Source organism: Geospiza fortis, unplaced genomic scaffold, assembly GCF_000277835.1.
Source record: "Geospiza fortis unplaced genomic scaffold, GeoFor_1.0 scaffold413, whole genome shotgun sequence".
NCBI classification, from domain to species: domain Eukaryota; kingdom Metazoa; phylum Chordata; class Aves; order Passeriformes; family Thraupidae; genus Geospiza; species Geospiza fortis.
The window spans coordinates 30,276-44,086 of record NW_005054386.1 but is presented as its reverse complement, the minus strand read 5'-3'; the positions used below and the strand labels follow the sequence as shown (position 1 = coordinate 44,086).

General features: G+C 42.6%; 1 protein-coding gene across 1 annotated transcript in view; it reads left to right on the top strand.

Annotated features, from left to right (window-relative positions):
* The window catches only part of ANKHD1 (ankyrin repeat and KH domain containing 1), an 85,110-nt gene that overhangs the window by 56,740 nt on the left and 14,559 nt on the right, over nt 1-13,811 (top strand). The window contains 13 exon segments of the mRNA XM_031060591.1: nt 116-261; nt 1,703-1,845; nt 2,641-2,854; nt 4,076-4,251; nt 5,066-5,228; nt 6,313-6,408; nt 7,118-7,234; nt 8,214-8,388; nt 8,704-9,157; nt 9,587-9,661; nt 10,427-10,573; nt 11,978-12,088; nt 13,582-13,731. Of these exon segments, the coding sequence (XP_030916451.1) occupies nt 116-261; nt 1,703-1,845; nt 2,641-2,854; nt 4,076-4,251; nt 5,066-5,228; nt 6,313-6,408; nt 7,118-7,234; nt 8,214-8,388; nt 8,704-9,157; nt 9,587-9,661; nt 10,427-10,573; nt 11,978-12,088; nt 13,582-13,731 (2,167 nt within the window).

Here is a 13,811-nt window from a genome sequence, read left to right as displayed (position 1 = left end):
GAAGAGATATGATCAATAGAAGTCATTGTGAATCAACCCATTTGTGCATTTCTGCTCCTTAATAATACTTTTGAGATACTCAAGGTTGCTTTTTAATACAATCTCATGTCACTAGGTTTTACACCCTTGATTCTGGCTGCAACTGCTGGACATGTTGGTGTTGTGGAAATTCTTCTGGACAAAGGTGGGGATATAGAAGCGCAGTCGGAGCGCACGAAGGATACTCCGCTCTCCTTGGCATGCTCCGGTGGACGCCAGGAGGTACAGACACATCCTCAAAGGGTTGTTACTTGCAGATGGGGGCTTTTTTGTAGTGTTGGATTTCTTCTGTTCTCCTTTTCTTCTGGAAAGTTTTTCACCTGTTTCAGTATAGCTAATTTGAGGCTTTTTCCTCTTCTGAGAAAGGAAGAAGAAATTTAAGACTTTTTTCTTCTCTCCTTTGCCTATCCCAGTTTTGTTAGTTAATGGTCACAGTCACTTGTGATTTGTGGTCTTTCAGTCAGTGTATCCTCACATGGCAGGTACTTCTGTGAGGGAGGCAGATATTTCTTGAATAACTTTATTCACTGAGCACTTCCTTTATCCATCTTCCCTGTTCTCAAACCTGAAGCAGCCGGTGCAGGTAGACAAGGACAGAAACTGGGATTTTGTGTGGGCAGTACATGGCTTTAGTGATAATGCACAGGGCTGATAAGTGCAGATGCAATGCAGGACACATTGTACCCATATTTTAAGGGTTTTTCAGGGTTCTCTCAGATTTGTGTGTGTGTGTTGTTATCCAAATAAGATTTGTGAAATTCTTCCTATTTCAGTCATGTGCATAGTACCTTAGAAGATGGCATGGAGATGGCCAAGAGCTCTGTAGTAGATTAATATAAGGATTAAAATAGTTGGCAAAATTGGAAAGTTTCCATTTTACTTTTGAATTGCAGATCTTTAACAGTAAAAGTGCTTCTCATAAAAAAGGCAAGATCAGCATGGCCTGTAGTAGTAGCATTATATATTGAACAACTGAAGTTTCTGTTCTTCCTCTTTATTTTTTTTCTTTATGCCAGAATCTATCTCTTATGTTTTTGGCTTGGCAAGGAGCCTTTTTTTCTGGCTTGTTTGGAAATCAGCTAGCTTATGTTAATAATAAATTGAGGCCCACTAGAGCATATCACCAAAATGGTTTAATTTTCTCTCATTTTATTTCTCTGAAGCAACTTCTGATACAGGAGTCCTTCCTCCTCCTGGTTCCTTTAACATCAGTCACTGTGATTTTTACCACTTTTTTTTTTTTGAAAGTTCATATAGTCCAGATGGCCAAATTTGGCTCAAGTGTCATTTGAATTCAAATTGTGAGATGAGTTTTTCTGAAAGAGATGCTCAAACATTGTGAGACATTATGGGAGTGGGATAGGTCCATTGTTTGCAAAATTCAGATTCCCAGGAAGAGCTTCACTTTAAAGCCTTGCAGTTTTATTTAGGTAAAACAACCTTTCTGGCAGACAAGTGCTCGGCTGCTGTGGTCATGGGCTGTGGGGGCTGGACAGAGATAGGGAAAAGTCAAGCACAAGAGGGTGGAGATTTTCCTATGGAATCTTGTCTGTTGACAGAGGAAACTGGTAGCACATTGGAAAGTCTGTGATAACATCCTCTCATTCCCTGGAGAATAGCAAAGGCCACAATACGTCTGTTAATAGTTGTCCTGTCTTTTCAGGTTGTTGATTTGCTGTTGGCTCGGGGAGCAAATAAAGAACACAGGAATGTGTCTGATTACACGCCGTTGAGCCTTGCTGCATCTGGTGGCTATGTTAATATCATCAAGATTCTTCTCAATGCTGGGGCAGAAATTAATTCCAGGTAATGTACCATGTGAGCAGCTGAGCTTCAGTGTGGCACAGGCACTCCCTGTTGGCTCCATCCTGAGGCACTGGTTGGAATCTCAGGTGTTTTCAGACCTTCTTACAACAGTGTTTTTACACTGATGACATCTTCTATGTTCATATTATCTTAGTGCTTTTAAATCCTTTAACTATCACAAACTTCATCTGACTTGTACCTTAATTTTAAGGGATTGTAGTTTGCAAACCTATTCTTTCCTTTTTCCACCATTCTGAGGTCTGAAAGTCAAATTATTTCCAAATAGAACGATCTCAAGAAAGCAGCCAAGTGCTCAGGGCAGCTCTGTGTTTGAAGATGTCTTTTCACGTAGAGGAACAAATTTACACAGCAGTGTCTCTTAAGCCTGCTCTGTATTAGTTTTAAGAGAACTTACATATATTCTAACACTAGATAGAGCAAGAGGACTCTCAATTAGAGAAAGTTAAAGGTGCAGCTGTGCTAGAAGCATGTTTTTCATTGAAAAAAATCAGATGTAGCTTAAAGCTTATGTCTGCTTCAGCCATCAGATTATCTAATAGCTGAAATATATTTTCCTGGTTTATAAATTGCAATTGTCTATTGCATATAGTCACTCTGGTGGTTTCTCCTAATCAATTAAAAATGCTACTATTTCAGGTCAGTGCCTATATTTTTAGTGTAGGTTATATGTTCCTTTCTGACTTAGAACAAAACATTTTGTCCCTCTTGGATACACGTATATTTCCCAGAGCTTTTCTTCTGCCGTGAGCACTGCAATTTGTTTCTTTCCCTCAGGACTGGCAGTAAGCTGGGGATTTCTCCTCTGATGTTGGCTGCTATGAATGGCCACGTCCCTGCCGTGAAGCTGCTGCTTGATATGGGCTCTGACATTAACGCCCAAATCGAGACCAACCGCAACACAGCCCTCACCCTGGCCTGCTTCCAGGGCCGGGCAGAGGTGGTCAGCCTGCTGCTGGACAGGAAGGCCAATGTCGAGCACAGGGCAAAGGTAAGTGGGGGACTTGCCTTTCCTTATGATTTATTGCCTCTGAGTCATCAAGTTTCTTCAAATTTTCCTGTAACTTTGAGCTTCTCTGGGCTCAGAGGAGTTATTACATCAGAGCGCTTAAATGTTCTGAAATGAGTGTGGTTTCTTTTAAAAAATAAAAAAGCATCAATGATGATGTATTTTTTTGCATTAGGGAAAAACTGACTGGTCCTTCTGAGTTTATAATGAAACTTAGATTGACTCTTGTCTAGACTTTTTTCAGGTTTAAACTTGACGTGATACTGAGTAACAGAACAGATACAGATATTTTTACATGCAAGTGAAGTCTAGGCAGGAAGAGAATAGTGTTGCTTGTGATTCTCATATAGAACAGACTTCTTGTCTACAACCAAAGTAGTGCAGTCAAACTTTGTAAAGCTTTTACGTTGCTGTAGAACCCGTGGCTTCAGTACTGTGACCTTCTGTGCCTCTGAAATGCTCCACAGGTCCCATCCTTTGGTGCTCTGGGACAGCTTTGTGTCTCCTGCCATAAAGCAAGCTTAAAGCTTGTGTAGACAGCCAGACTGATTTCCCCAGCACAAAGGAATTTTTGGTAACTCCTAAGGCTGCTGAAATAATTGCTGTGTCTGTCTACCCCGCCTGCTTCTGGAATGACTGTGGCTGGAGAAAAGGGGATATGGATAAAAGCCAGCTCTCAAATGGTCAGTTGGGCATGTTAGCAGCTGGTGTAAGTTTTTTTAACAGTCTGACCTGGCAACTAAGTTGGGCCCAGATCAGTCTCAGTGCCAAGGGAGGCTAGAGAAAAGCTATAAAGCCAGTTTCTGAGTATTTTTGTAGAAACACTTGTGTCTTCATTTGAATCTGTTCTAACCTCTGTTGTAGAGATCTTGTTATAAACTTTGCATTTGCTGTTGAGACAGGTATCTGGTGGTGCTTAGTCAACAGTTTGCTTGGGTTTGTATAAATCAAAGCCCAAGAGTGTTTGGGTTTTGGGTTGGTTTTGTTTGGTTGGTTTGTGTGTGGGTGTTTTGTTTTGTTGTTGGGGTTTTTTTTGGTTGGGTTTTTGGGGTCTTTTTTGAGGAAGAGACTGCTTGAAGTTAGGCTCCTAAACTAAATATAAGCAGCTACATAAAAATCTGATTTCCCTTTGTAGGAATCATTTATGTCTTATCTGAAGTATGTTGTGCAGATTTCACAGAGTAACTCGTTCTCTTTGCACAGACTGGTCTCACACCTCTGATGGAAGCAGCTTCAGGAGGCTATGCAGAGGTTGGAAGGGTTCTCCTTGATAAAGGAGCAGATGTGAATGCCCCACCTGTGCCTTCCTCAAGAGATACGGCTTTAACGATTGCAGCAGATAAGGGTCACTACAAGTTCTGCGAGCTCCTGATTAACCGGTAAATCACTTCTTCTCATTAAGTGTTTAAGGCCAGAGCGGGTGGGGCTCTGAGCAACCTGATCTCTTGGGTGGCTTCCCTGCCCATGGCAAGGGGGTTGGAACAAGATGAGCTTTCAGGTCCCTTCCAACCCTAAGTAGTTATAACTAATGATTAGTGGCACATTTTTTCTGTATTCCTCTGTGGCAAGGGTGCTCTTGGTCACATTACCTCATGCACCTGAGAGCAAAGGGAATGGGAAACTTTGAAAATAGGGTGTTAAATCTGTTCCCTACTCTGCAGTGTTGTCCTGGAATATCTTGCCATTGCAGTGTTAATTAAGCCAACCAGGCAGCTGGGACCAGGGGCAGGCAGACAGTGTCTGGCTTGGACAGCTTGTTTGTATATGAATCCAGCAAGTCCCACGTGAGCATTTCCTCACTGTCACTTGGGGGGCAAAGCCTGGAAGTAGCCCTTGAGCTTTTTAAGCATAAACCAGTGTGTTGCTAAAATCTCAAAGGGCTGCTTTGTCCTGTGGGTAGTCACCACACTGATCATTTAAAGGTTGCTGGTTGCATATCTCTGGTGCAGTAGATGACATGAAATGAGTGTTCATTTCTGTCAAGGAGGTTTAAATATTCCCCTTGTCACTACCCTGCAGATGAAACAGCAAATTTCAGGGACAGAATTTCTCATATCTTGCCACTGTATTTTAGTTATTGAAGTTCTATATCCAGTTGTACTGTGATATTTGTGATAGTCTGTACTCTGTTTTGTGATCTTGCTCTCTGACTTGCACCTTTGCTCATGCCATGTCTCTGGGTTTTGCTTTTAGAGGGGCACACATCGACGTTCGCAACAAGAAAGGAAACACGCCGCTGTGGCTGGCAGCCAATGGGGGGCACTACGACGTGGTGCAGCTGCTTGTGCAGGCAGGGGCAGACGTGGATGCTGCAGATAACAGGAAAATCACCCCTCTCATGTCAGCATTCCGCAAGGTAGGAGACCAACTTCTTGTATGTTTTCAAAATAGTGCCTCTTGTTTGGTCTTGAGGTTGAATGCTTGGGTTTGGAAGAATCAAATATAAGATAGCAAAATTGCTACTTCGATAAAATACCTGCTCCGAAGTTGTAGTTACTGTACTTCACAAAGATCCAGTTCTTGAGAGCTGAAAAACTTTGTTCCATAAATGATGTTAGCTTTATCATTTCCAGTTGTACACTGTGCAAAAACTTTGACTGTTAGAGATTTCCATATTTCTGCAGTCTGTACTGCTCATTTCAGTCCTGCTTTGGAGGTGAACACAATACCAGTCTGCAATAAGCTGTCCTGATTCCTTTGTGCTTCTCTCATTCTGTTCCTAATATGTTGTGATGGGACACTCTTTTGTCACCCACTGCCTTTTCTTCTTGGCAGGAAGAGCATTGCTTTGGGATGGTTCCATCAGTTTGTGGTGTTGGATGCAAGGAGCATAAGCAGAGGAATTTATTAACCGTAGCTGCTTTGCCTTTAACAAAGGAGCAAATAACTGTGCAGCTTTTTTTACAAACAAAAGTGCTGAGCTTGCCCCTGTTTTGACACTGCCTTGCTTTCACATAACTTCAGAAGCAACAGTTGGGTGTTTTGTGTGGTTGCACAGTTCTCCTCACCCTGGGAGCAGAGGAATGTGCATGCCAGGATAACATTCAGGTGGCTCAGTCTCCTGATCTGACTTGGCCTGTAATTGAACAGTCTAAGTCAGCTCCGTGGGGTGAGTGGCAAGAGAGTGGATTGGGTGACAGATGGTTGTCTTGTGTCTTGGGTTGTTACTAAAGCCATGAAGATCTGCTTCTGGTCCTTGTATTTTAAAATAAAAAGTAACTTGTGGAAGAGTTTGTCTTTGCCACCTTGAAGCAGAGCAGTGGCTGTGCTGTCAGCACTGAGCAAGCAGTAACTGCCCTTCTTCCCAAACAGCAGCTTACCAAAAATGTTCTTGCTTATTTTCAATGTTTTGCATTGAACTGAGAGATACCAAACTTGTATTTTGATGATGAATGTTGACTATTGTATACAAAAGATTAGAATTTTCTTTGGTGTTCCAGGGGCATGTGAAAGTAGTTCAGTTCCTGGTGAAAGAAGTGAACCAGTTTCCTTCAGACATTGAGTGCATGCGCTACATTGCCACCATCACAGACAAGGTGAGTGGGACTTGGGGACAAGATCCTGGCCTGAATTTCCAGCAAAAATATCCATGGGCAATTCTTAAGTATTCAAACATTGAATGTACGTGTTTGCTCACATACATCTGATTTGGAGATTTGTGCATGTCTACTTTTAAATATAGCACTTAAAAAGTAAATCAGCATTAGATCCTATTCTGTGAATAGTTTGTATGTTTATGAATACAGGGGTGTAGCTACATTTCTCTTCACAGAGAAAAGTAAGGCACAATTCTTCCCAATAATATTTCTGGGATTCACATTCTCTGAGCTTCAGAGAAAGAAAACACAATTCTTATTATTTGCTGTGCTTGTGTTTGTGCAAAAGTAGAATGCAACATGGAGATTGTTTACCTAAAGTCCTGGTGTTTTGTTTCCTTGGCCTATCAGGGCCAAGTGTGTGTGTGTTGTGATTGTTGGCTGGCAGTCATGAGATTCAGTGCAGTGTGTGTGCGTTTGTGTATAGGGTTGAGTGCTTGGCAGATTCAGTTTTAGATGTATAGAATAATATAGTATGATAAAGCTATTAATTAGCCTTCTAATATCCATGGAATCAGATACATCATTCTCTTCTCTTGTCGGGGCCATCACAGCATTGCTATACAGGGGAGCTAATCTCATTGTAGAGCAAGCCTCACTCCTCAGGTGTTGTTTATTACAGTGGTAGTAAGACAAGTTTGCATTTCAGGACCTGTTGAAAAAGTGTCACCAGTGTGTGGAGACAATTGTGAAAGCTAAAGACCAGCAGGCTGCAGAAGCCAATAAAAATGCAACTATACTGCTGAAGGAGCTAGACCTGGAAAAAGTGAGTACATGATTGCTGTCATGTATCAGTGTTTGAGCTGTGTGTGAATCTCTAGGCTGCATTTCCTTTAATGCTTCTTGTGGCAGTCAGTCTTCATGCTCTGACTGTGTCTGTGTTCCTTCCCCTAATGTGTCATCCAAGTGAGGCACATACTGAGGGGGGCAAATCAGAACTGACTTCTGCTTCAGCCACTCCATTGTCCTTTTTGGGAAAGCTTGGACTTAGCAGTAGTTCCTTAGCAGTAGCTCTCTAGGATCACCTCAGCACAGAGGATGTGTGATTAAGGGAGGTCTCCAGTCTCATGGTGTATTTCTATGGGTGTAAATCATGTCCATAAGCATTTTATGGACTTATGCTCAGGGGAGTTGAGCAGATATGAAGAAAATCTCCTTCTCCATCTGCTGAGAATACTGTAAATTATTCTAAAGTAACACACTCTAGAGTGGGCTCTCTTAATGGAAGTTCTTACAGTTTTTCACAAGTTCTGCATTGGTTTATTAAATTTTCCAGGTTGTGGACTTGTTGAACACACATCTGTTGCTGTGCACAAACAGTGCAGCAGATGACTGATTCCATATATGAAAAAAAAGGTTAAAAATAGAACCATTGAGTACTGGCTTTTGAATCAAAGATATGGACATCACACCAAAAATATCACTGAGCTTATTAAATGTTGGAGAAAGGACTGAGAGGATGAGAGATTTTTCTGGTCTTCCATTAAAACTGTATTTTTTTAATACTTCTGTTTTGGTTATTACTTTGTTATCATTCCTTAGAAGTTTTGGGACCAGCTAGTCCTGTTGTTGCATAAGCTCTGTCCAGTTTCTGTGTAATGATTCAGTATGTGCCAAAGTCATTCTAGTTCATTGTGCTCTCCTTTTTCCTTTCCCCCAGATTTCTATACTTATAATTTCTGAATTATAAGTATAATTTAGTCTGTGTGAAAATGTTTAAATATGGATTCTTTTCTCCTACATAGTCAAGAGAGGAGAGCAGAAAACAAGCTCTTGCAGCCAAAAGGGAGAAAAGAAAGGAAAAGAGAAAGAAGAAGAAAGAGGAACAAAAAAGAAAACAAGAAGAAGATGAAGAAAACAAGCCTAAGGAAACTCTGGAACTGCAAGAAGATGATGATGAAGAAGAAAATGATGATGAAGGTAAACAAGTGTTTCTATAAAGAGTGTAGTTGTGGGGGGTGCTCCCTTCTAACCGTGAAAGTAAAGGAAATCTGAACGCTGGTCTTTCATATTTGACAGTGTTGCATGGCTGCTGCCTGGCAAAACTCCTTTGCTCATTTTTTCACCCCTTTCTTTGTTCACAAAAGAGTTTCAGTCTTGGGGGATTTACAGCTGAATTTGGTGCTAGTCTGACAGCTCAGCAAGGAACATAACTTCAGCTGTGGTGTATTCAGTGAGGGCACAGATTTCTCTATTTTGTGGGTTCTGATGGTATATAAACTGTTTTTCTTTCAGTGGAGCAAGAAGTTCCTATAGAGCCTCCAAGTGCAACTACTACAACTACAATTGGAATTTCTGCAACTTCAACTACCTTCACAAATGCCTTTGGGAAGAAGAGAGCTAATGTGGTGACTACCCCCAGCACAAACAGAAAAAATAAGAAAAATAAAACAAAAGAGACTCCTCAGAATATGCAGATAATTTTGCCAGATCAGCATATATCTCTAGCACAGCAAAAAGCAGATAAAAATAAAATAAATGGAGAGCCAAGAGGTGGTGGTGCAAGTGGGAACAGTGACTCAGATAACCTGGATAGCACAGACTGCAACAGTGAAAGCAGCAGTGGAGGGAAAAGCCAGGAGCTGAACTTTACCATGGACACGAACTCCTCGGAGCGGCGCTATGCCTCACTGCTCATCCCCTCTCAGGAAGATAAAAACAGCACCTCAGCTTCCAAAACACCAACCAGGTGAGACTGCTCTGCTCCTTCCCTGCTGTTTCACAAGGTTCCACCCATGCCAGTGTCAATGTTCTGCTTAAGCTCTACACCAACTCTACATTCCCAGAGCCTAGAGAGACTGAGGCTGCTTTAATTGCAAAGCTGTGCTAAGTTTGTTGAACACAACCTCTTTAAATTCTTGTTAGAAAAAGATTTTTGGCATTGTTGGCCAGTTTTTAATACTACTTGAGTGAAATGGCCTTTTCTCTCTGCACTTTTTAAGCATCCATGTTGCATTGTTAGCTTTGTTAGAATAGATCTTAAAGTGAATATGCTGGGAATTTAATAAGGAAGTGCCAGCTTTACTAATCATCCACACACAGAAGTGGTTTTGTTACCTTTTGATTGTTTTATGGTTTCATCATTAACTCATTTGACTTGCAATCTCTTTCTTTTAAGGAGAGAAGAAGATGATTCTGAGCATTTCACCTGCCAGGTTGATGGCCAGTTTGATATAACCTTGTCAAGCCAGAGGTGAGAGTCACAGGAACTCAGGGAATGTAGGGGCCACATGAATGGTTCAAAGGGTCATTCAGCTGCCTGGGGATGTGCTGATAACTTACACAACACCACTTTCTGAAGAGGTCATTGGTCTGAGTCAGAAAGCTTAGATCCCCTGTGGGTCTGTAGTCTTTGTTTGTTTTTACATCTAAGTAATACAAGTCTGATCCCCCATAGTTTTGTTTTCTCTTTCCATTTTCTGCACTAAGGGAGGTGAGAGAGCAGGGAGGTTGATCTGCAGGACAGTGGGCTGACAGAGAGGCCAGCTTCAATAAGAACACAGACATTGTGGCATCAAGAAGGGCAGTGAGACAGGGCTGTTGTCAGACTGACTGAGACACTTGTCTGGGAGTAGGAAGAGAGGATATTTTTGTTTTTCCTACTTTTCCCCAGATTCAGGTTAGATGCAGAATGAGTGGATTCACCAACCCTTGTGGTTAGAGAGTGTGTGTTTTGGGCTCCCATTAGGAGTGTTAAAAATTGAAATTTGTCTCTGTTCTGTTCTTTGAACATAGATTGTTTCTGCCTTGGACCTTTCATCCAAGGTTTGCTGCAAGAGCCTTGGGGTCCTGTGCAGTTCACTGCAGCAGTACAAGCTAAATGCATCCTTCTGCCTCTTTGTTAGAGGTGGTTTTTCTGGAAACAGTTCATGCTACTAGTTTTAAGCTGCAGGAATGTAAACTGTATGCTGTCATTTTATTCTGTAATTTGCAATTTATTCTGAATTTCTGTTCCCAGACTTGATGGTGAAGGTCATTCAAATTCTTTGTCGACTACTTATAAGTCTGTTTCCCTGCCTCTGAGCTCTCCAAATGTAAAGCTGAATCTGACCAGTCCAAAAAGAGGCCAGAAAAGAGAAGAAGGCTGGAAAGAAGTGGTTAGAAGGTAAAGACTTTAATACTATGTTTTAAAACTGTCTGTGAGCTTTTTAGCTTGTAAATTATTCTCAAATACAGACTGTCCAGCAAGATTATATATATCTGAAGAATTAACTTACAGGAAAATCTATCCTGCTTGCTCTTGCAGTGCTGGGAAAACTAATTGCAGCCCTAATTTTTAGTAGCTCCTCACTAACTTAATGTGAACATGACATAAACATTGTATTTGGCATCAGAAAATAAAGACAAACTGTGACTTTAGTGGAGCAAAGGATGTGGGGACAAGATAAAAGGGGAAGGGAGCAGAGGGCAGTGAAAAGCTCTACAGCAGATGATTGTCCATGAACTAAAGGCAGAATGGATGTGAGTAGAGGTGAGAAAAATGATCCCTTCAAGGCCAAAATTCACTGTACTTTGGGCAGTGACCTTGATCACTGATTCAGTGGAATATTGTGTTACCTGACAGTGAGTGCTTGGAGCTACAGTGAGATTTAAAGTTTTACTGTAAAACAATATTTTCTTTTGAAAATGTACTGGGTTTTACTGTATGGCCATTAACACCCCAGTATCTCTAATCTTTATCTTTTCTACTGCTTGGAACTAGAATGATCATCTGGCTTTGAGGTTTTTTTTGTTCTTTTTATCAAAAAGGAATACAGCACAAACATACCAATGTTAGATGCTTTGAGTGCACTTAGGAAACCCTCCTGGTTTTGTGTTCAGCAGTGGCAATGACAAGATGTGCTAATTTTGGAGAATTTTAGGCTATTTGCAAAGAATGTAATTGTATAGTGCATTTGGATTAGTGGAAGCCACAGAGTGTTCTTAATAAAGGTTAAAAAGGCAGTTTAATATGAAAATTTATGTTTGAACTCTCAGAGTTGGTTTGGTCTCTGCCTTTTGATGTGGTCACCAATGGGGCTCTCCACAGTGACGTGGCCTTGCTGGGTGTGTGGTGGCAGCCTGGTCCTCACTTGGGGAGTGATGCAGGCAGGAACCCCTCAGACAGCCCTGACCCCTCTGACCTGGGGCTGCTCCTGCTCTCCTGGGCCTCTCAAGTCTCCTTGGCTCAGCTCAAGTGTTCACATGGGTGTTGCCTCTTGAGTTGGCCTTGGCAGTGTTCTAGACATGCATCCAGAGCCTGCCCTGTCTCTTCTGAGGAATGCCCTAAGGAACATCCCATCCAGGGTTCTGCACTGGTGTTTGCTGTGCCCTGACTGATGGAAGCATGTCCTGCCAAAGAGCATTGTTGGTGACTGTGGATGTGTGGGTGCAGTGCCCAGGAGCTCCTTCTGCTAAAGCCTCTCTGGCCTCAACAAGAATTCTTCTTCCCTCTCCCTGAGAGTGACCCCCAGCCAGGAGGGATGTCTATCAAAGTAACCAATGCAAACATCCCTTCTGCCCCTGACAGGCAAGTGGGCAGAGTTTTGAAAGACCCTCCCCCCAGCAACACTCTGCAGCCAACGCCAATTGAGCAATTTCAGCTGCAGAGAGGAGGGCGCTGCTGCTCCGGAGCAAAAAGGTACTTTGGGGACACTGCTCTAGGTGAAAACCATCAGCCTTGGGAGGGAGGGAGGGAAACAGCTGTGGATGATGGGTGGGAGGAGTCTGGACACTGGAGTGGGCTCTCCTGGAAGAGAAAACCTCCTTGAGTGGCTGTCAGAGGTCCCCAGTGGGCTGGGGTGGAAGCAGACCAAGATGCAGTCAGGAGCCCTGTGAGCAATACAGGTGATCTTGAAACTTAGGTGAGCATGGAGCTCTGGTTTGGGGAGGGAGTAACTGTGATGTCTGTCTTGAGAAGGGAACCTTGGAAGTGGAGGTGGAGAAGCGAACTCAAAGCACAAAACAGCCTTGGGATAGAGCTGGTGCATGCACTGGGGGTTCTGGGGATGGGAAGGGTTGTAGTGTGCTGTCCTGGCAGGAATGGGGGAAAGAAAAAAACACCTTGGCAACATGAGGTGTTGCTTCAGAACATTTCCGTGTGTTTAGATGTTTAAATTAAACAGGTTTCCTCCAAGTCCTGTTAAGTGCCAAATAATTCCTTGAGAATCAAGTTACTTACAAGTTTCCAAGACTGGAATAGCTAGGTGAAGCTGGCAGCCTTTCCACAGGGTGGTGGGGACCTGTGAGTGCTGTGATTTCTGAAACCCCTTTGAATCCCCTCTGATTGTTCAGCATTGAGCCAGTGCACATCAGTAGCAAGCCTGAAAGCAGCTTATGGGTGCAAGAGGTCCCACACACCTTAAAGTCTGGGGGCAGTGGAGGCCTAGAGACCTCAGTTGAGGTCTGTGTGCATGCAGAGCTTGTGTTCAGACACTTCCAAAAACTGTGTGCTTGCTCTGACCCACCAGTACCATATGAACCAGTAAAACCCTGAACTGACTGACCTTGGTGGCAGCATTGTGGCCTGACAGTGAGCCTGCTTCTGCAAGTCATGCTGCCATCACAGGGGCTTCCAGCAGCTCCCTAAATCACAGCACTGCACACCTTCACCTGCTTTCACCCACCATTGTTTATTGGTGACACTGCACTTCCAGATCTTGAGGTCTGAAAGAGGTGGATACTGAAAGGTTGTGGATGCAGGTGGTACCACAGAGCTGATCACTGGAAAGCCATCTTCTCCTTGGTATAACCAGTCCCAGTAGTCAAGCCGTGGGCTTTTATGTTTGAAGCAGTACTGCAGTACTGATAAGCCGAGGATTTGTCTCACTTTGGGAGAGGTACCCAAGATAAGATAAAATCCAGAATGGGTTCTGAAGTAGTGTGAGGCTCATATATTTGTGTTACAGTAGTGGTGGAACAAATGCTACTGGAGAATCCTTGTCAGGTACTGGGGATGATGAGTAATTTAAGTGGGGGGCTTTGAGAGAGGCTCCAAAGGGTGAAGAAAGGATCAGCAGTAAACCTCTTACTACCCTTAAGAATATTGCTTCAGCCATTGTCAGACAGCAGAGGAGTTTTGTCTGTCTTTGAAGTTTGAATGCATTTCACAGATTTCTGATCTTTGTGATATAGGTCAAAGAAATTATCAGTCCCAGCTTCTGTCGTATCTAGAATAATGGGAAGAGGTGGGTGCAACATCACAGCAATTCAAGATGTCACTGGTGCCCACATTGATGTGGATAAGCAAAAAGATAAGAATGGAGAGAGAATGATCACTATAAGGTACAGTATCTCAAAATGAAAGTCTTGAGTTACTCCACAGTGTCATGTATTGAAAAGCTTGTTTGCTTTCTAAGGCAGGA